Source organism: Mixophyes fleayi, chromosome 1, assembly GCF_038048845.1.
Source record: "Mixophyes fleayi isolate aMixFle1 chromosome 1, aMixFle1.hap1, whole genome shotgun sequence".
NCBI lineage: Eukaryota > Metazoa > Chordata > Amphibia > Anura > Limnodynastidae > Mixophyes > Mixophyes fleayi.
Genome location: NC_134402.1, coordinates 70481889 through 70503470, shown reverse-complemented (window position 1 = coordinate 70503470; position 21582 = coordinate 70481889). Strand labels below are relative to the sequence as shown.

The 21582-nt window shown below is 39.1% G+C and overlaps 1 protein-coding gene across 8 annotated transcripts in view; it reads right to left on the bottom strand.

The window, feature by feature from the left end:
* Positions 1-1682: 1682 nt before the first annotated feature.
* MICU3 (mitochondrial calcium uptake family member 3) overlaps positions 1683-21582 on the bottom strand; it is a 120038-nt gene continuing 100138 nt past the window's right edge. For 4 of the 8 annotated variants that reach the window (XM_075196268.1, XM_075196303.1, XM_075196276.1 and 1 more), the window contains 4 exons: positions 10985-11093; positions 9961-10118; positions 6154-6222; positions 4067-4186 (listed from right to left, as the gene is read on the bottom strand). In XM_075196268.1, the coding sequence (XP_075052369.1) occupies positions 6154-6222; positions 9961-10118; positions 10985-11093 (336 nt within the window). In that variant the 3' untranslated portion in view covers positions 4067-4186. Of the gene's footprint in view, positions 4187-6153; positions 6223-9960; positions 10119-10984; positions 11094-21582 lie in introns of all 8 variants that reach the window. The other 4 variants (XM_075196252.1, XM_075196286.1, XM_075196260.1 and 1 more) reach the window with 1 other exon arrangement.

The following is a 21582-nucleotide window of genomic DNA, read 5'->3' as shown; positions in this document are numbered from 1 at the left end:
TAAAGGACAAAAAAATGCAGGTGGCACAGTTGCCCACGATGGATCCGCCACTGGGGGCAGATGCCCCCCAGCCAGCCCCTTGCTGCATTTGAGGAGGAGCAGAAGTTTGAATTGGCTGAAGGCAGTGATTGGGCGAAGTGACTTCCTTGCTAAGTACAGAGTAGGTGCAGCAGTGCACCTCATTTTTTGGAGTAATATAAAAACGAGAATTCATTTTGTGGAGCAAGATTATTAAAATTAGATAATGGGTTAGAGTGCACATTTTTAGGGGAGTTCCTTGCTTTGCACAAGGGCACACAGCCATTTTCACCACACAACACTACAATTTTGCATCAGCTCTGAACTGGCAGAGATTGATTGGGTATATTGCCTATAGCAACCAATCAGATTCTAGCTATCATTTTGTATAATCTACTAAATGATAACTAGAATCTGATCGGTTGCTATAGTCAACTTCTCCACTTTTTCAAACCTGCAGTTTAGTAGTTTACCCCTGGGTCTCATTGTATACTTCTAAGGGGATACATTCTTCAGCATCTAGTTGGAGCCCAATGTAAATAGTATACTATAACATTAAAATGTTTTACTTTTTATGACATGTAAAGTTGATTGTGACATTTGACTTTGTGGGTGTGATTATTACCATATGCTTTCTGTTTAAGCCATTAGTGTTCTTGTATTGTTGGCATACCTGACAGTGTTTGCTCCCCGAAAACATTGTGTGACACCCTGCTTTAGCAATAAAGGGGTGAATAGCTATTGGATGCTGTAAAAACCTAGTTTGTTATTCATCTGCCGACTGTGGATTTATTGACATGCAGGCTGGTTAACCTTAATTGCCCTGAGATGAAAGTGTTTCATTTAAAGCTGTGTGCTCAGGATTTCTCTCTATTGAAAAGGGAGCTGTAGAACAATTGTCCCAGAACCAGGGCTGCCAAGAGGAATTTTGGGCCCTGGTACAGCAACTTCTTTGGTCCCCTTACATAGATGCCAAAGGAGTTGTGGCCACAACAGGTCGGTGGCTCCTCCCACTACACAGGCAGGCCAGGGCCCCCAGGCATTCCTGGACCCCGTTACTTTGTACTTACCCCCCTCCCCTTCTCTGTGCCCCTACCCAGGACCTTTCTGGTTTTCAGAAATGAGGGCCAGCCAATATAGTGCTGCAAATCTCAGTCTATAGCCCACATGTTTCTGGATATCACTGGTACTGTCTACTAATCCATACATCATTAAGATGCTTGGTACTCATTATCTCTTTTACAAGATGCTTTAGAAATAATACATCCACTGTATTACCCATCCACTCATTGTTCACTGATGTGATACGTATGATCAAAACACGGTGGCACCCTCCTTGTAGGCAGACCAACACCCTTCCCGAAGAATTGCCTACTTTCCGGACTTAGGGAGGTTTCCCTATAATTCCAGAGTATCCTGAACATTTTCGGGAGAGTTGGCAACTATGCCCACTGGGCATATCTATTATACATATCTATGAATCCGTTGTGTTGAGTACAGGTAGCTCTTAGCACTAAAATACATGGTGATTTTTAATGATCTGTATTTCATTTCTCTATAGATGGGAAATTGTGTTGGGGTGATGCTATGGACATCTACACCCATAAGAGGCAGACGGACAAATACATAACGCCATACCTCAATAGAATAAACTGACAATTGCATTTAGTAATAATGGTTTTATTTTCAATGTTTCCTTTAATAACTGTGCAGCATGCAGTGTAATTAAAACACACTTATATTTATTTATAGACATTTCATGAATCCACATGGCTATTATCAGATTAACAGACATTTTAGTTTTATAATTTCTATAAAGTGGCAAAAATATAAAATCCATTTCAGTACATACCACTGAGCTGAAAGCATTATTCATTGTCAGTGTTGACACACTGTCATTGTGTTTTCACGTGTTATAATATAACTGAGCAGAACTGTGTACAATAGTTGAATGCAGACAATTTGAATAAAATCAATATCACAGTCCGCATGTTCAGAAAGCTCCAGAAAACCTGCGGTAGCCTGCAGGCATGATTACTCTTGGTGAACTATTACAATCTACAAGTATGAATTAGTGTGGTAAGCAAGATATGAGATTTCAAGTATGTGGCTATAATGAATGTACTTTTCCATTTACTGCTGCAAAAAGATATGTTGACATATACATCCAGTGCAGATTAATGCACAGAGAACACTAAAAGTACATGACCTCCTTTACTTTCACCTGTATGTTGCATTCTGCACATAGTGATATCATTAGAGACAGAAATTAAACCTTTTTAGCCGTATTTGTCATTATCAGCTGCCGCTGCTAAATTTACCTTCAAAATCAAACTGTGTGTCTGACTGAGGTGTCCGTCCATTCAAAATCTGAAATATTCCAGAGACACCAGTCTACTTGTAACTTGCAAAACCCAGCGTAAACTATTTATATTAAACGTAATATAGCATATAAACACATCAGATTGTTAGGAAGACATAGGGGCTTATTCAATCGTTAGCGTTAACGCTCTCAAACGAGCTCTCAAAAAATCTTAGCGTTAATACGGTAATTACTCGCGGAATTTCAGCTCGCTGCTCCATGAGCTGCGAGCTGAAATTTCGCAAGTAAACTACAATTATTATTACAACTATTAACGCTTTTCGCGCGCAATATTACCGTATAAACGGTAATATTTTTTGAGCGCTCGTTTTTTAGCGTTAACGCTTACAATTGAATATGCCCCTATAATGTCATTTATTAAGACTAGAATGGAATATCATATTCTAGATACTGTAGAGGGAGTATTTTGCAGCGTTCTAGTGTGATTTTAAAGGATGCAATAAATTGATGGGCCTTTACATAGTGTATGTGGGATTGTAGACCAGGCTTCCGTGGCCTGTGCTTCTCTAGCTGTTGTGGAACTACATGTACCGTGCGTGCCCTGAAGTTGTGTGGCTGTTGGTGTATGCTGGAATATGTAGTTGCACAATAGCTGGAGAGTCACAGGTTGCTTACCTTTACCCAGGAACAAAATACGTGCTCCTTTTCTGTACACTTTCTAAAAAAAAACAGCGGTGTTATAGCTAGAGAAGGAAATCTCACATTTTTTTAGGATTAGGGCCATCACTATATGAAGGGATATGGAATTACTTATTATAAGATAACTGGATAAAGTTAGGATAGAGATGATCATACAGGTCACGTCTAATGTTTTTGTGCATAGCGGGACATAGAATTACCGGTGATCAGACACCATTAGCTGTATACATTTTATCCAATCACATCTGGTCTATTTATTTTGCCCCTGCCAATTACCAGTTGGAATTACAGTGTGGACTAAATACTACAAATTTTAACCCGTTGACATTCATTTTGTGATCACACAGAATGTTTACCTTTCCTATGGAATAACGCCCCTGTGTATTAGTGACATATGCTGTCCCTCTTTCTCTCTTGTCCTGGTGTATAAACAGGAAGCAATGCTTAAGACTAAGATGAAATGACATTGTGCCATGGAGCATACATATTGTATGCTGTCAAATATATTAAAGGCCGCATACAGTATTTGCATCCTGTGCAAATTGCACTTGAAAGAATGGTGTAAAGCACAAAAACAACAACATCAACATGAATAGTATAAAAACTGTAACAGACCATTGGTATAGCGTAAGAACTGCCTACAAGTAGACTTTATTATATGGATATATAGGAGGTGTAGAGTTTCCTTCATGTATCCGAGACCAGTGATTGGTGAATAAAGCACTATGTGCTTTATAATGTAATCTTAAAAACCAAACATCATTTAAATAAAGGCTATCTTTAGCTTACCTCTGACTACCGAAGCACTATATAAAGTGCACACTGCTGAAATAAAGATATGTGAACAAATCATTAACTTAATATAAATATGTAAAAATATATTGCGTTATTATAAAAACATGCCCTTCTTTTTGTACTTCAAAATAGTCAGTGCATAAATGAATAAATAAATTCCATAACATTAAAATGATGGAGGTGCTACATTGTGAGTGTGGTCACGCAATATAAATAGTTAAATAATGTGACAGCGGCATTTTATCGCAACGTATCCCTGCTCCGGAAGCTCCGGAATAACTCTCGGAAGTGTTTTCTGGTGACAGATGTCACACACGTATAGTAGTCCTTCAGTCCATGCTTTGGTTTCTCCTGGAGATAAAGACACAAGGATCAGTACAGAATATACATACTGTGAGAGTCCTACATGCTTCCTGTGTCATAGGGGAACCTCCCCACTTATAGGTGTCATTACTGGAACTCTTCTAGCTGGGAAAGTGAAGCACTTCAGAATATTGTGTAAAACAAACTCTGGTGATACAATTTAACAAGTCTACGTTTATACTCTACTTTTAGGTCTGGTGGGGCATTTCCAGTCTAATCTTCTGTCGACAAAAAACTCAGTGGAGGTCATATATGAAGTGCAAAATACAGCTCTGACCCTGCTGTGCACCATGATACCCGCTAAAGAAAGATGGCCACATCCGCAGAGGCAAAATATGGAGTATGCACTCCAAAGCACCTCATTTAGTAGGACAGTGCAGCATGGAGAATTAATTTTGTGAAGTGAGGTTACTGTATGAAGGGGTGGAGAGGGTGAATTTGTAGGCACATGCCTTGCCCGGCCATTCCTGCTTCACAAAAGGACTTGAATTCTGGCAGAGATCGTGTTTCATCCTGAAAATCAGTCCTAGGTTAGCGCAGGGCTGGTGTCATTGTAGTGAGGGGGTCAGAAAAAGAAACTGCAGGGGTCGAGGTATTGAACAAAATTGGGACCAGTGAGTGACCATCTCAGTAGTCCCAGTAACATGGATGGGGGTCCCAAAACACTTACTAAATATTATTTTCTTCTTTCCTTATCCAATGTAGTTAAACCCCCATAAAAATGACCCACACTTCTGCTGACCGCCACTAAATGATCATAGCCAGAAGCACCCTGGACTGCCCTTTATTGGCCAGACAATCATTGTCTGCCCACTTGTGATTGGCTGGATGGTATAGGGGCTGTCCCAGGGACTCTCAGTTATCATTTTTCTTGGGACATGTTTAATTACAGATGGCAATTTGTGTGTGAAGTTTTAATACATTATTCCCCGTAGTCTGGAAATGGTGCTTCTGATCTCCGCCAGCCTTCGGCAGAGAATACATTTATGGGCGCTCTCCGATCAATGTAATATACAGCTGCACACACAAAAGTAGCAACTAATAAAATGTCCCCTCACCTCTTTATTTATGTCACAAAAAAGTCTAAAGTGAGCATTTTAGGTGACACATGTTTATTTCATTGGCGAGTGGCACTAAAGCTGTAGGACGGACTTTGATGGACTGTACACTTTTGCACAGTGCACCTCCTAAAGATTTTCCTGCTTGTCTGCAACGGAAGCACGCACCTCCATGTTCGCTTGGTGGGCAACTGAATTTTTCATCTATATATGAATAGGACCCATACAATATGCACACAAAGCAGTTGGACAGTATTGGTGAGATCAAACATGGATATAAAAGGAAAAAGGGGGTTTTGCCCATAGTAACCAATCAAATGTTTTCCTTCGGTTTCCAAACTAGTAGAAAAATAACAGGTAGCGTCAAATTGGTTATTGTGGACAACAGCGTTATTTTCCTTTGCACAGTTAAAAATCCCCAGTTGAGTTCGGTCCACAGTGCCAATAGGCAGACAGTAAGTAAATAGGAAGGCATTCCTGTGGTTAAAAGTATTAATTGTTCAATAAATGTATTTACTTTCAGGGAAGTGCTGCCAGTGCCAATTGTTACGTAATATACATCAAAGCAGACAAATTGGTTATATGAACTTCACACTTACGTAGAGGCGTGTTACACTCCATAACATTACAGACCTACCTCCCGATGAACAACTGTGTGAGCAAGTCACAATGAGCAATTGACAACTACAATATATATATATATTAATTTTGTTCTTGAAAAGCCTTTCTTTGTCTGACTGTTCCTCTTTTTCTGCCAATTCAATATTACATATTTTATTAGCTTCTTCTTGTATGTACACTGTATAAATAATCTGCTTGTGCCGTTACAGAAGTAGAAGTAATGGACAGCACAACTGAGCGCATGCAAGTACCCTGGTACAGAGTGGGATGACATACTTATCTGTTATTGAGCTGTTTCTTCACACAGGATTTGAAAGTGGTGTATTTCTGTACACTTTTGTAGCTCTGTGAAGCAGAAGATAGAGGTGTGCAGATGCAGAGATCGTGGAGCAGCCAGAGAGGAACAGAAAGCCACAGTATTGAAAGGAGAAGATATTAGTTATATTTTCTGAGAAAACAGCGTTTAAGAGACGAACAATGGTGACAGTAAAAAATAATTCTAATTACATATTACGCAGCACTTTCTAGAGAATGTTTAATCATTCACATTATCACCTGTCCCAGTGGAGCTTACAATCCAAATGATCTGCCATCCACACTAGGTTACTACCAGTGTGTACTTGGTAAGAAGCCTCAGCAATGTAGGGGCGGATCTAGAAAAATGCTGTACCCGGGGCGATTTAGGAGGGGCAATTTAGGCCCCACCCCTTTCTAACATCTTAGGCTGCCGACGGCTGCACAGTATGTGCAGGTCCGTCCAGCCGTGACAGGCAGGGACAGTGTGCTGCCCGGCTGCTCCGATTGTGTTTTAAACACAGCCAGAGCAGCCGGGCAGCACACTGTCCCTGCCTGTCGCGGCTGGACGGACCTGCACATACTGTGCAGCAAGTGTCTGCTAGGGGGGGCGATCGCCCCGATCGCCCCCCCCCCGGATCCGCCACTGCAGCAATGGAGGAAACCATCAAAATACGAGGAGAGCATACAAACTCCACACAGATAGTGCCCTGGTCGGCATGGGACCTATTGCCCAAGCAATGCTAATTGACTGTGCCATCGTGTCTGCTTGTTTATCTATCCGAGATGCTGGACTGAGCTAGATAATAGACAAGATTATAAACACCCGGCCAAACACAAAGTACCATGAAGGCAGCATTACCAAGGCTTGAAGTATATACCATAAGAAATGAAAATATAATTACTTGGAGGGGGTTGGATACGTAAAGGAGCTTGGAGAGGTGCTGGAAAGGAGAGGAGACTGTGGAGGTTTGTTTACATTAGTGAGCAGTTAAGACCACAAATTAGAGTGCAGTTTACATTCTGTCTCTGGTGACTTGAGGAAAGCTTTCCAGATGCCAATGCATGCCATTTTTCTAGACATTACGAGGTATGTCTATTAAATAATGAGACTGATTAAATAACTCACCTTTATTGATTGGTATTACAACTTTAATGTTTGTCTCCTTCAATATGCTCCCCATTTGCACTAATACATCGCTGTAGTCTTGTTTTCCCACTGGTCGAAGACATGGAGCAAATCAATTTCTGTCACTTGTTTCAACATATCTGCCGTTTTCTTGTTTACAGCATCAACTGATTCAAAGTGTGCCCTTTAAGCACTGATTTAACTTTTGGGAAAAGATAAAAATCGCAAGGCGCTAAATCGGGCAAATATGGAGGATGTTCAAGTGTAGTAATGTGTCTGTCGGTCAAAAACTTCTTCACAGAAAGTGCTGTGTGAGCAGGCGCATTGTCCTGGTGAAGAAAGAAACCATTTTTTCACAGTTGTGGACGTTTCTTTCTGACCACTTTCTCTCAGCTTTTGCAAAACTTCCTTATAATAATGCTGATTAACTGTTGTGTCTTCTGGAACCCATTCTTCCAAAATTACACCCTTGATATCGAAAAAAACCAATTAGCATTGCTTTGAATTTTGACTTGCTTTGACAAGCTTTTTCATTCTTGGTGATGACAGTGTTTTCCAGTGCATTGACTGTCTTTTGGCTTCAATATCGTACTGGAAGATCCAGGTCTCATCACAAGTGACTACTTTAGGAAACAGGTTTGGATCTGTGTCAAGTTGCTGCAGAATGTCAACACAATATTAATTGCGACTTTTTTTTTGCTCTGGTGTGAGAACCCTTGGGACCATCTGTGCACAAACTTTCGTCATGTTAAGATCCTCACGCAAAATTTTCCATATGTTGTCTTTGTCAATGTTCATGGATTCAGCTATCATTCGAACACTGAGTCGGCGGTCTTTTCGAACAATCTGACTGATGTTTTCTACATTTTCTACGGTTCTTGAAGTGCAAGGTCGTCCAGGGCGTTCATCATCTTCAACATTCTCACGTCCCTCGCTAAATCTTTTATGCCACTCAAACACACGCGCACGAGACAGGCAGTCATTCCCATAGGCCGTAGTAAGCATTTGAAAATATTCTGTTGGTGTTTTGTGCAATTTTACTAAAAGTTATAAATTGACACGTTGTTCAACTTTTAAACTTAGCATTTTTTCGGGGATCTGCAGAAAATACAACCAAACTAAATGGCGACTCACAATCAACTGAACGTCAGAGTGTTGCAGCCTGTCATGCAGGTTCAGACAGGTTCAAGGTTACTACATATGCAGTTATAACCGTTTCTGACTGCTTTGTTCACTAGGTGGAATCACAGTCTCGTTATTTAATAGACATACCTCGTATAACACAGCGCAAGACACATACATTAAATTAGAATTGCAGAGAGCCTGTGTGTGGATTCCAGCTACACAAGACAGCTAGTTGTGCTGTGCAATCTATTTCATTTGTAAATACTGTTTATATTTAAAAGGTAACTCCACTAAAAATGATTTTGTGTTCATAAAACCATTATGCTGGATACTACAATAATTGTAGTACAATTTACTGGAATAACTCCTAAAACGTCATGCTGATAACTCAAAGATTCACTATTGCTGCCATTTGATACATAGGTTTGGAAAGAGTGTAACCATGGAAACAATTAGTGCATGGTTTTTATAACTCGCAGAGTAATTCTATGACCCGTTAGTTAGATGGTTGCAGGTTCAGTAACCTGGTCTTGTACTGTAAGTAAAGTTACATGGCTTTACAGTACACGGGCGGTATCTGTATGCTGTGATGGAACCACAGAGTTCATGACCTGTAAAAAACCACTGAGGTTAAGGTATTGTTTTTTTATATGTAGCAGAACTCCTTTGTGACTTCAAATATTATTATACATCACAGGAGGGGGTACTTTATCCCATATATATTACACATAAGACATAACTATAGGAAACTGAGCAAGTAGGTTTGATTAAATATTTCAGTAAGGTTATGTGTTCTCACAATCTGCCCTTGTAGTAATTACCATATTTTACCATAATGACCATCTCTACCTAAATTCTCTACCCTCAATTACTTTTTTCTAACATGTCTGATGATTAAATGATTTATATGGAATAACATTTTTGCAGAATTTGTATTGCCATAAAAGGAAACTGAACAATCATGCTTGATAGCATGAGTGATAAAACATATTGGAAAATAAAACTACAGTTTAAGTTTGGCCAGCAGGTGGCAGTATAACACAACCATCTCTACCACTACAACCCTCAACCTTGTGCGTATTCACAAGTTTAACTGCTATACCTTATGCTCTAAGCTTTATTTGTGGAGTGTAACATAAGATTGTGGAAAACCTATTCCCAAAAATCCACAAGTTTTCCAAAATCCTGAGTCAACATAAGATTTGTCAGTGCTCCGAATATGTTTTTCTGTTGGGCTTAAGATAACTAACACACACACACACACACACACACACACACACACACACACACACACACCTTAAATAATTTACTTACATTAGAAATGACATGATTTTACGTCTTCCCATTACAGACCATTATACTCTAAACGCAAGTGCTCTGGCCTCCACCAAAATAAATCTATATACATATATACTATCACACACAGACAATACAGTAGGTGTTTTGAAAAAACGCCTCTTCAAGGCCATGTTTTCACTTTGATGCGTCAGTAGTGACCACTGAGACGGACTAGGATGTAACAATAAGTTGCTCACCCTGAACCCGCGATGCAGACGGTCCTTCATGATGCCAATAAATTCTTTATAACTTAATTGATCATCTCTGTCAACATCAAAGATCTTGAAGACAGTATTCACCAAATGTGGAGACAACTTCAGGCCTGTAGCTACATATACAGCACGCTTGAACTCATCTGTTAAGGAACAAGACATGAAAAGAGTCAAGCCAATCATTATAATAAGAAAATCTCCCGTCATTCAGAGTTCTTCAATTCTAATTGGTAATAGAGAAACAATATGCAATTTGAACATGGAACAAACACCATTGTGGAGAGCTCTCAAAAGGTTCCAGTCCGCTTTCTTTATGCAAAGAGTTAATATGAGCATCTGACACCGCCACTGTCTCCCGACTAAGTAGAAGTCATTTACAACACAAAAGGTGGCGTACAGCACAGGAGCTGCTCACTTACTATTGTGATGTCAGGCGCCACTTATTATTGTTTTAGATTTTAGTCACACACAGATTAATGCGCAAGAAGAAGACAACTGGATTATCTGATCTAAATCATGAGGGATTTCTATACGAGTGTTACATATTGAATTTGCAGCCATCCGCCTGTTTATTGTGCACAGATACGACAACAAGATTGCCGGACCAGAAATACCGATGAGCCCGGTAATCATGGAGTTGTCATTTGTCAGCAGATACAGCTCATTAACCACCACGCGAAGCAGAATAGACGACAGCTAGAAGAAGGCTGACATAATAAAATGGTGTAAACTAGTAGATATTACCCATTTATCACGCTCACATACATGAATGTGTACATGCTTCTAACATGGACATTTTATACAACTATTGTAAGAAAATGTGGAACCAGCTAAAGTTTTAGCTCATTATAGTTTTACATTATTTTACTCCAAAACATTTTCTGCTGTTTTGCTTTCTTTGTGGTTTACATTTTTAATCACTCGTGTAACCAAGAAAAGTAAGTGGGAAAAACACACTAGTTATAATATGTGATTTCTTCTCTTGGGTAATGTGCTTGTGATCACTTACCTTGACCAATAGATCGACTGGCAAAATTGTACATTTGCATTGCGATGGCAAAATCTTCTAGGTTGTTCAGAAACTGGAAGAAAGACCTAAATTCATCAAACGAGATTCCCTGAGAAACAGACCAGAAAGGCAGCGTTAGTTCCTCTATGATTATATCTAGATAAGTAGATGAAAGTATCAGCAGGCGATGAATAAAAGTCATTTAGAAGGTTGTAATATGCAACGTGATATTTCCTGTACCACGATGAACTTTCCTATCTCTCTTTGCTGCAGCCAGGAGAAAGAGGTCTCACAGTCACATCAAGGAATCACGCTGACATTGGAAGTTTTACATCTTACCATGACCCCTGTACGATGTTGGTTTGTGTTCACAATCAAAAAATTGTGAATCTACCATTCTACAATATAGTCAGTTCTCAAACGCCTATATGGACCACTCAATGGAGAACAATCTGGATTTCCATTGAGAACATTGAAGGCTATTTACTGAAACTGTTCACAGTAGCACATCTGCATTAGAACCATACCAGTCAATTAAACTTTTCCTTTCATTGTTTAACCTGCCCTAGAGAGGTCCAAGCTAATTGTTGACTGGTTAGGCTGGGTACAACATTTTCTGCCGATGGTTATGACAGATGAAGAGCACAGATCTGAAGGTAAATGTGTATAGTGTGTACACATGAATCGACATGCTGATCGGGACTTTTAATTTTTATCAGTCGTTGGTAAAATCAATATAGATAATACATTGGGAGAAAATTTCTGTAGTGTGTACCCAGCTTATGTATAGTTATATTTTTATTGTATTTATTATGTCAGTAAATATGCCTTCGTGTTTTTATATTAAAAAAAAATAGGCACCATTTATTTAAAAATAAAAGCAAAAAAAACAACAGCACCAACTTGTCACAAAAGAATCACAATAATTTACATGTAGAAAAAGCGTTTGGATTGATCGTTTGGGGCTACCTTCTTTATATTGTGACTGAATTATGTAACTTTACATGTCTATAGAATTTATCCCTGTAGCTCATTCTCTCTCAATCTATTGTAGGACTAGATAGGGATCTCCTCTCTCCCCCTGATAATGGTACCACCGACAACTGCAAAGAGAAAAGTATGGGCATCCCTGCTTAACATGAGCACTTTATGCAGATGAGTTACTATTCTTTCCATTCAGAGATCCCTGCCATATTAACCACCATAGAATAGAAGATTAACTAGGAGGTACTGTGGATGTCTGGTGATCACAGTGCATGCTTGTTTTTGGATGGTCAATTAGTATATGAAATATCTTAGCCAATTAAATCATCTTATGTTTTATCATAACCCACATATTCAAAGCCCCAGGGGGGTGGACCTTGTTTATCAATAATCATTCCCATATATTTTACCATACACAAATGTACAAATTCATTATACTAATACAAATGCTTCCATCTTTTTTGCACAAGATGAACCTCACCAAATTAGAGGGTACTTAGTTGATTGCTTTGGTGTGGTGGAAAAGCTAGGGTCCAGGGAAAATATATGTATCCTTATATATAGTCTAAAAATTTGGGCTGGTAATTCAACCCATAATGTACTTTAACAACATAGAACCATGGGGAGGTATGCTTGGGAATGGGTCAATGGCACCACAGTTTTTACCTGAGCCTTTGGCACATATTGCCTTAACTACCACATACCACACTACCTCACTCTGTATAACATACTCCTACCCTGTTATGCTATGAGTAGTATACTGATTCATAACAGGGTAGAGCATGGGGCACACTGCAGAAGTTGACCGGGCAAAATCTCTCCCCCTTTTATTTGCAGTAACCCCAAGTTTCTAACGTTTATGTTCCCGAGTAGGTTCTAAGAGTAGGAGGATAAGGGACTGATATGTATTGAACCTCCACAGAAAAGAACAAAAGGGTAGTTAAAATACAAAAGCTAGAGATAGGCACAAGCGTGCAGAATAAGTGTTCCTTAGTTTACACTAAGCTGTCCTTTTAAACCCAGTGCCTTCTGACATCAGGCAGACACAGTCCAATGTGACCGCAAGTCTGTGGATAGAGTAGGTGACAGGAGGGGCATGAGACAGCACTGGGAGTGAAGTAATCACTATAAGTATCGCTACTGAATTTGACATGATACAATGCTCTGACATTAGGGCAGATTCGTCTATTTGACTATTCTTGGCCTTTTAGTAAGATTAAGAGGTCGCATTATGTCTTAAATAGACTCATTGACCATCTGTTCTCTTTATATCGTATACTCAGTTTTTTGGCCAATTTGACTACTTGGAAGCTTCTAATTGCTTTTGCTATTCGTAAAGTCATCCTTTCCAATAGATTTCTCCCTCTCAGCAAACCATAGGCCTAATGGATACAATTGTACACAATCTGATGTCTCTTTTGATAATCAATGCATTTTAGCAATTTGAATTTTATCATATGGTCTCCATATACTTCCCTACTCGAGACAGAATGCTTACACTCCGGGGAGGTACAAGGGCAACTGTATACTACATATTTTAATGTTAAGGCAAGTAATTTTCAGGATTTTGTGTAGTGGGTTAAGTCAATGGATTTTCAAGTCAAGATGGAGGTGTCTGTAGGGGTTTTAAGGTCTGCAGTGTCTAATCGGAGCAATTGCACGCATCAGGTGTATTCTTTGCTGTGAGAAAGCGCATTTTCAGTCATGGCCAAAAGTTAGAATTACATTAAGTTTATGCAAAGAGTCAATATTTGCAAATTTGACCCTTGTTTTTGAAGACCTCTGCAATTCTCCCTGGCATGCTGTCAATCAACTTCTGGGCCACATACCGAGTGATGGTCGCCCATTCTTGCCTAATCAATGCTTGGAGTTTATCAGAATTTGTGGGTTTTTGTTTGTCCACCCGCCTCTTGAGGATTGACCACAAGTTCTCACTGAAATTAAGGTCTGGGGTGTTTCCTGGCCATGGACCCAAAATTTTGATGTTTTGATCCCTAAACCACTTAGTTATCATCATCATTTATTTATATAGCGCCACTAGTTCCGCAGCGCTGTACAGAGAACTCATTCACATTAGTCCCTGCCCCATTGGAGCTTACAGTCTAAATTCCCTAATATAGACACAAACTCACACACAGACAGACAGAGAGGGAGAGACTAGGGTCAATTTTTGATAGCAGCCAATTAACCTACCAGTATGTTTTTGGAGTGTGGGAGGAAACCGGAGCTCCCGGAGGAAACCCACGCAAACATGGGGAGAACATACAAACTCCACACAGATAAGGCCATGGTCGGGAATCGAACTCATGACCCCAGTGCTGTTATCATTTTTGCCTTATGGGAAGGCGCTCCATCATGCTGGAAAAGGCATTGTTCGTCACCAAGCTGTTTGTGGATGGTTGGGAGAAGTTGCTCTTGGAGGATGTTTTAGTACCATTCTTTATTCATGGTTGTGTTCTTAGGCAAAATTGAGAGTGAGCCCACTCCCACCAGTGCAGAGCTTGCTCAGGAATGGCAGCACGCAGATGTTAGTGTATCTGCACGCACAGTGAGGCGAAGATTTTTGGAGGATCTGCTGGTGTCAAGAAGGCCAGCAAAGAAGCCACATCTCCAGGAAAAACATCAGGGACAGACTGATATTCTGCAAAGGTACAGGGATTAAATTGCTGAGGACTGGGGTAAAGTTATTTTCTTTGATGAATCCCCTTTCAGATTGTTTGGGAAATCTGGAAAAATGCTTGTCAAGAGAAGGAAAGGTGAGCGCTACCATCAGTCCTGTGTCATGCCAACAGTAAAGCATCCGGAGACCATTCATGTGTGGGGTGCTTCTCAGCCAAGGGAGTGGGCTCACTCACAATTTTGCCTAAGACAACAGCCATGAATAAAGAATGGTACCAAACCATCCTCCAAGAGCAACTTCTCCTAACCATCCAAGAACATTTTGGTGATGAACAATGCCTTTTCCAGCATGATGCACCACCGTGCCATAAGGTAAAAGTGATAACTAAGTGGTTCGGGGGTTCAAAATATCGAAATTTTGGGTCAATGGTCAGAAAACTCCCCAGACTTTAATCCCATTGAGAACTTGTGGTCAATCCTCAAGACGCAGGTGGAAAAACAAAAACCCACAAATTATGACAAACTACAAGCATTGATAAGGCAAGAATGGGCGGCTATCAGTCAGTATGTGGCCCAGAAGTTGATTGACAGCATGCCAGGGCAAATTGCAGAGGTCTTCAAAAAGAAGGGTCAACATTGCAAATATTGACTCTTTGCATAAACTTAATGTAACTGTCAATAAAAGCCTTTGAAACTTGTAATTTTACTTCAGTATACCATAGCAACATCTGACAAAAAGGTCTAAAAGCACTGAAGCAGCAAAGTTTGTGAAAACCAATACTTGTGTCATTCTCTAAACTTTTGGCCATGACTGTATAAACGCACTTTAGACATCTAATAAAAAGGTCTAAACACACAAAAGTGACACATGTAAAAAACAAACACAGTCCTGACGTCACTCATATGAATAATCTAAGACATAAATTAGGTTAGACTGAGCAGTATTTTAGTGGAAGTAAATTACGCTGTGTAGTGACGTTTTTTCTTTTTTCCCATCATGAACATTCCTCGAAGTACCTGCAGACCCAAAATTGTAGGTGCAGATTGATTTTACTGTGGTGTCTGCAAAGATTGGAAGTGGGTTTGTTCCTTGAAATGCTCTTGGTGGACAATTTCACCCACATGTGCAAAAAGGAGCCGCAGTGTAGGAAGACATGTTTTGTAGCTCTTAAATTATCATGAGTCTCATGGCAACTGGACAAATGTTGTAGACAAGGTTACCTCTATGCACAACTAGTTAATACCCCGAAAGCTCCAACCAGTCTCTTGGCTGGAATCGCGGAAGAGGAAGTCAGATGTCAATGCCATCAAAACCTTCAGGCCCAATATCTCCAGTAAAAACTGAGGATAAATTGACAATCTATTATGTCATTTTTGTTGTTGTTTGTTCATTGTTCAATTGCTGTTGTTCTGTCCTATGACCCTTTGTACGGCGCTACAGACCTTTGCAGCGACCTATAACTGAATTAGGACTTTTTCAGTGTGACCCATATTAATTCCAAAACCAAATGTGTGTTTCTATGCAACATGAACATTATAATACTAGTTAATCATCATCATCATTTATTTATATAGCGCCACTAATTCCGCAGCACTGTACAGAGAACTCATTCACATAGTCCCTGCCCCATTGGAGCTTACAGTCTAAATTTCCTAATATAGACACACACTCACACACAGACACAGACAGATAGAGAGGCAGACAGAGAGGAAGAGTCTAGGGTCAATTTTGATAGCAGCCAATTAACCTACCAGTATGTTTTTGGAGTGTGGGAGGAAACCGGAGCACCCGGAGGAAACCCACGCAAACACAGGAAGAGCATACAAACTCCACACAGATAAGGTCATGGTCGGGAATCGAACTCATGACCCCAGTGCTGTGAGGCAGAAGCTCTAACCACTTAGCCACCGTGCTGCCCATAACATATTTTATGATGTTTTGTGCACAGAGACTTGTCACTATATGCTCCTGCTGCAACTAGGTATAAGTGAAAAGGGGACTTACAATTAAGAACTGACGCACAACATCTAAGAAGGGCAAATTACATCTGGGACTGGCAATCTAGCAATATGAAGGCATTTATCTTACACCAGATCAGAAGCAGAACAAGCACAAAGTGCTGGTCTGGGGCCAAGTTAGTGCAATGTTCATATTTTTGTACATTATTTCTTTACTGTATGATGTGCACAGTTAAATTCTATGCCTAACTAAAACTAAATGATACCTAATGATATATGGTACATTAAAAAATATTACATGGATACACTACATGTTTCTTGCCCTTTGCCACTGATCACTGAAGTGGTGGTCTTTAGTGAGGGTAAGTACACTGGCAACAGCATCATGACTATGGTTTGTGGTGTTTCTTTAGCTCTAAACCTGACTTCTGCACAGTTGTTATTTGCTACTGTTTAACTGTATGAACGTTTTTAGAAATGTCCCTCAGCGTGTCCCCCACCCCCTCCTGCCTTGCCTTGGTCTCCTGCAGTGTATTATGGGGAACAAGCATTACCATGTTCTTTTCTGAATCTTCAGTCATTATATCAGAATGCAGAGATGGCTTCTCTTTCAGATCATGTCATGATATGTTTTCCGTCATGCTGAATTTACAGTAATTAACACAATGTTTGATGCAGCATTAATTTACGTATAAGAATCCAGAGTTCTTTTCATACAGACATGTGTTCTCTGGAAATGATCAAGATAAAAGCACACATTCTTACCATCCTATTACACAGCAGCACAGATGCCAATATTTTTATACAGTTTGCAGGTTGACTTTAGTGCTGCTGTGGGAACATCCAATGGTGAAGGGCATCTAAGGAGAAGACAGGATGTGTACATACACACATTATATACACACATTATATATATATATATATATATATATATATATATGTGAGTGTGTGTATATATACATATGTGAGTGTGTGTATATATACACATATTTAAATATAAATATTTAAATATATATATAAATATATATTTATTTATAAATATATATATATATATATATATATATATATATACATATATATATATACACACACACACACACACACACACACACACATACATACAAGAACGACAAGCAGATGAGGAGCATACATTATACACAGACTATTTAGTTATTCCCGACCATGGAATTTTGCAATGTTCATCTTAATGATCTATTGAATAAAAAAATCCTGTGTATGAGTAAATTTAATTAATAACTCATTAATTACTTGTGCAAAGAATTGATGGCTTGGAGAAATCTAACTTGTTTATATTGCATGCTCTTCACCAGGTGGTACCGTTGGTATGTGTATATTATATGACCTACTGTATATGATGGCCTGCCCTACATAATACCAATAGAGGTGGTTAACGTTCAATCATTAATGATTAACATTTGAAAAACCACTCCTGTGCTTATATGACAACAGCCAAGTAAAACAATGAGGTGTTAACATGGAGGTGAAAGCCAATAAATAGAATAAATAAATAGTACGTTTCACATACTTTCTTAAATTATACAACAATCCTTGTTTTTATATGGCGAGAAGAGATGAGAAAGCATTTACGCTACTCAATTAAAGGCCATTCAGCTTTTGGCCAAGAAGCGAGATGAAAGTCCCTGTGACAATAGGTCTTGTACTAAGTACACTTTAGATTTTCTAGTTCTACAAGCTGCCTTGTCAACACTGGCAAAGTGTAGCCATTTCAGGCAAAGACAAACTGTTTGCACGTTTTCCTTAGTAAGGATTAACCTGATCCCACCACAAATACAAACAGAAGAATACATCCAAAACATCCCACAGCTCAAGGACTAATCGTAACATCAGCTCTATTGGTTTGCACTGAGGCATTTTCCTGCCAATAGTTATTTCTATTACCCGGGTACCAGCCGCACAATACATCTGGTACACAAGAAATGAACCAATTAGATACACAAGGTTCTAAGCAATCATGCAACCATTCTGTCAGCATGAAATAGTTCTTTTTCACACAAACACATATACAACATCAATATAATTAAACGTACACCCTATTAAATTTATTGTGTGTCCATGGTTGGTGAATCTACTTTTCAAACTACTTATTTTGCACGTTAGTAAATTTAGTCCCCAATTCTGGCAGAAATCTTATGCAAGGGAAATAATACAAAAATAAAATAAAGCCTATGCATCAAAGCCTATACATCAATTAGAAAGTACATACATAGTGCTCCCTCTTTATCATCATCACCATTTATTCATATAGTGCCACTAATTCCGCAGCGCTGTACAGAGAACTCATTCACATCAGTGCCTGCCCCATTGGGACTTACAGTCTAAATTCCCTAATACACACACACACAGACTAGGGTCAATTTGGTAGCAGCCAATTAACCTACCAGTATATTTTTTTTGGAGTGTGGGAGGAAACCGGAGCACCCGGAGGAAACCCACGCTAACACTGGGAGAACATACAAACTCCTCACAGATAAGGCCATGATCGGGAATTTAACTCATGACCCCAGTGTTGTGAGGCAGAAGTGCTAACCACTACACCACCGTGCTGCCTTCTTGTTTAATGTCACTCATATACCACCAGTTATGTTCTTAATGTACTAATTCCATATATTAAACGTCACCCTCTTTATAATATCGCCGTCGTTAAAACAGCAGTTTTGGCTGTGTTTTAAATATGTACATTAAGGAAGATCCTTTGTCACTAATAATTTAACTTTTTATAAATGACAACACAACATTTATATATAATGTAACCTTATGTTTCATTCATCACTGGTATATTCATATGTATTTAAAGTAAAATACATTATTTTTGATAGGTAGATGTGAATTATGTTTTAATGTATATAAGTGAGTAATATTAACATTTAATTAATATACATATTGCATAATACACCAAGGCCATCTAAATCCAACAACTACAGCCAAGGGATCTGTTCCTCTCAGACTTTAATATACGTTTCTGGTAACACAGGTGAACAGACCGGCTCATCTTTCAGTTGAGTTGTTGCTATATTAAATTCATGGTATCTTACATCACATAGGGTATTGAATATACATTCACCAGTCTGTAAGTTGTTCTGGGGGCACTGTGGTAAAATAGGAACCTCATAGACATGTGTGATGGAGCTGTCAAATCCATTCAACTTGGTTCCAACTCATAGTAATAGTTGTCAAATCTGAGTGTCTGAATATGTGCCCGACACTATGTACATTGTTAAGTGCCTATAAAGTTACATTGTTTCCTAATAGTTGTGCTATTCAACAACAGCTTGTATCTAGCCAGGAACGACTGCGAGAGTGCTGTAAGAATAATGTCAGTGTGGGTAGAGCACTGATTTATGTTATATCTAGGCATTTGTAATGATTCTATGGTATAATAAATATAAATAGAACAGTAAAAACCTGAACAGCCTTAATCATAATCCTTACATCTCCATAACATTAGTCCATTTCTAAATCTGAACCTATTTCAATCTCCATATTAGCCACAAATCTGAACTCGTTCCCAACTATCAATGTTATATTTATGTCGGAGGCAGGTGGGCTTTGTGGTAGGGTCCCATGTATAAATCACACCACAGTGTGGTGAATGCACACTATAGATCATGGCCCCACACATGTAACATGACGGTCAATGAAAGCCTCCAGTGAAGTAAGTGTCCAGGATCTGTCATTTACATTTCCTGGCCACCTGGTCACTGTATATTGTAGGTAAAGTGAGTGCTACGTACAGGAGTCCTCACTGAGCACAGGAAGTCATGTGATGTCAGAGTGATGTCATTATCACTGATACCACTAAGTGTAGGGGAGCCCATGCTGCTGCCAGGAAGGTCTGTCTCAGATATCTGTCTGTCAGCATATGTGGCCTACGTAAGATGTTGTTAGGTCTAGTGAACTCTTGATAAGAGGGAAGACTCAACAGCACAAAAATAAAGCTAATAAAATGTGTTCCGGACACCAAGGTATAAAATACATCTAAGCATGAATGGATAAAAGCATGCCTAAATACCCCTCCCTCCCCCCAAAAAATAAAATAAAATGTAATTTACATACCAAAAAAATTGAGCAAAATTCCCTTTACCATAATTTTCACAAGGTCAACTCCAGCAGACTTAGGAGTGAATATTTCCAGGACACACTGATAATTGGGTGTTCTGTGAGTGTACTAGCCTTTTGTACTAGTAGTGGGCAACCTAATATGTGTCAAGGGTCATTTATATTGAATGTTTAAACCCACTGTGTGTTCCTCACACATTCTGTAATAGTAAGTGGATGTTCCTCAATGAGATAAATAATTGGGATACACTAGTAGGTTACTTCTTGTGTGGACAGGGGCCTGCTATGTGATCTATGCCCTAGGCCCACTAATATAAAGGTGCCTTCCTGTATAGCGCATGCATTGTGACATTGGAAGGAAAGATAACATGTTACCCATGCTTCCATAATACTGAGCTCACAAGAGCAGATTAACAACTCTGCACAACTGCTTTAAATGGCAGCCTCAATGTATTTAAGTGAAGCTCCGAGTGGATTTTGGGGATTCCTATTAACAACTGGCAACAAATCACAGAAACGTGTTCATAATGAATTATTCAGGGTAAAAAATTGTTTTGAATGTCATTGTTAATTTTAATTAGTTAATGAGCAAATGAAAGCAAATTGACCAAAGTTACACTATAAACAACTGTTTTACCCTCTGAAGTAATTTGACTTTTTGCTTAAAATATCAATAACATTTTTGTGATTGTTTTACTGGAAACTGGGCGAATATCAAACACATTTCATAAGATGAACCTCATGAGATCCGCTCATCTCTAACCATACTGTGTACTCCAAATAAATCATCTGCATCCACATTTTAGTACATCATTTCTTTTTTGTTGGGTAATTTCTACTGAATAATAAATTAACATAAGCACAATTTAGCCCACTATTTATGTTTATATTGAAAGTGAAACTAATTGAGATACAGCGCTGATATGTTGAAAGAATAA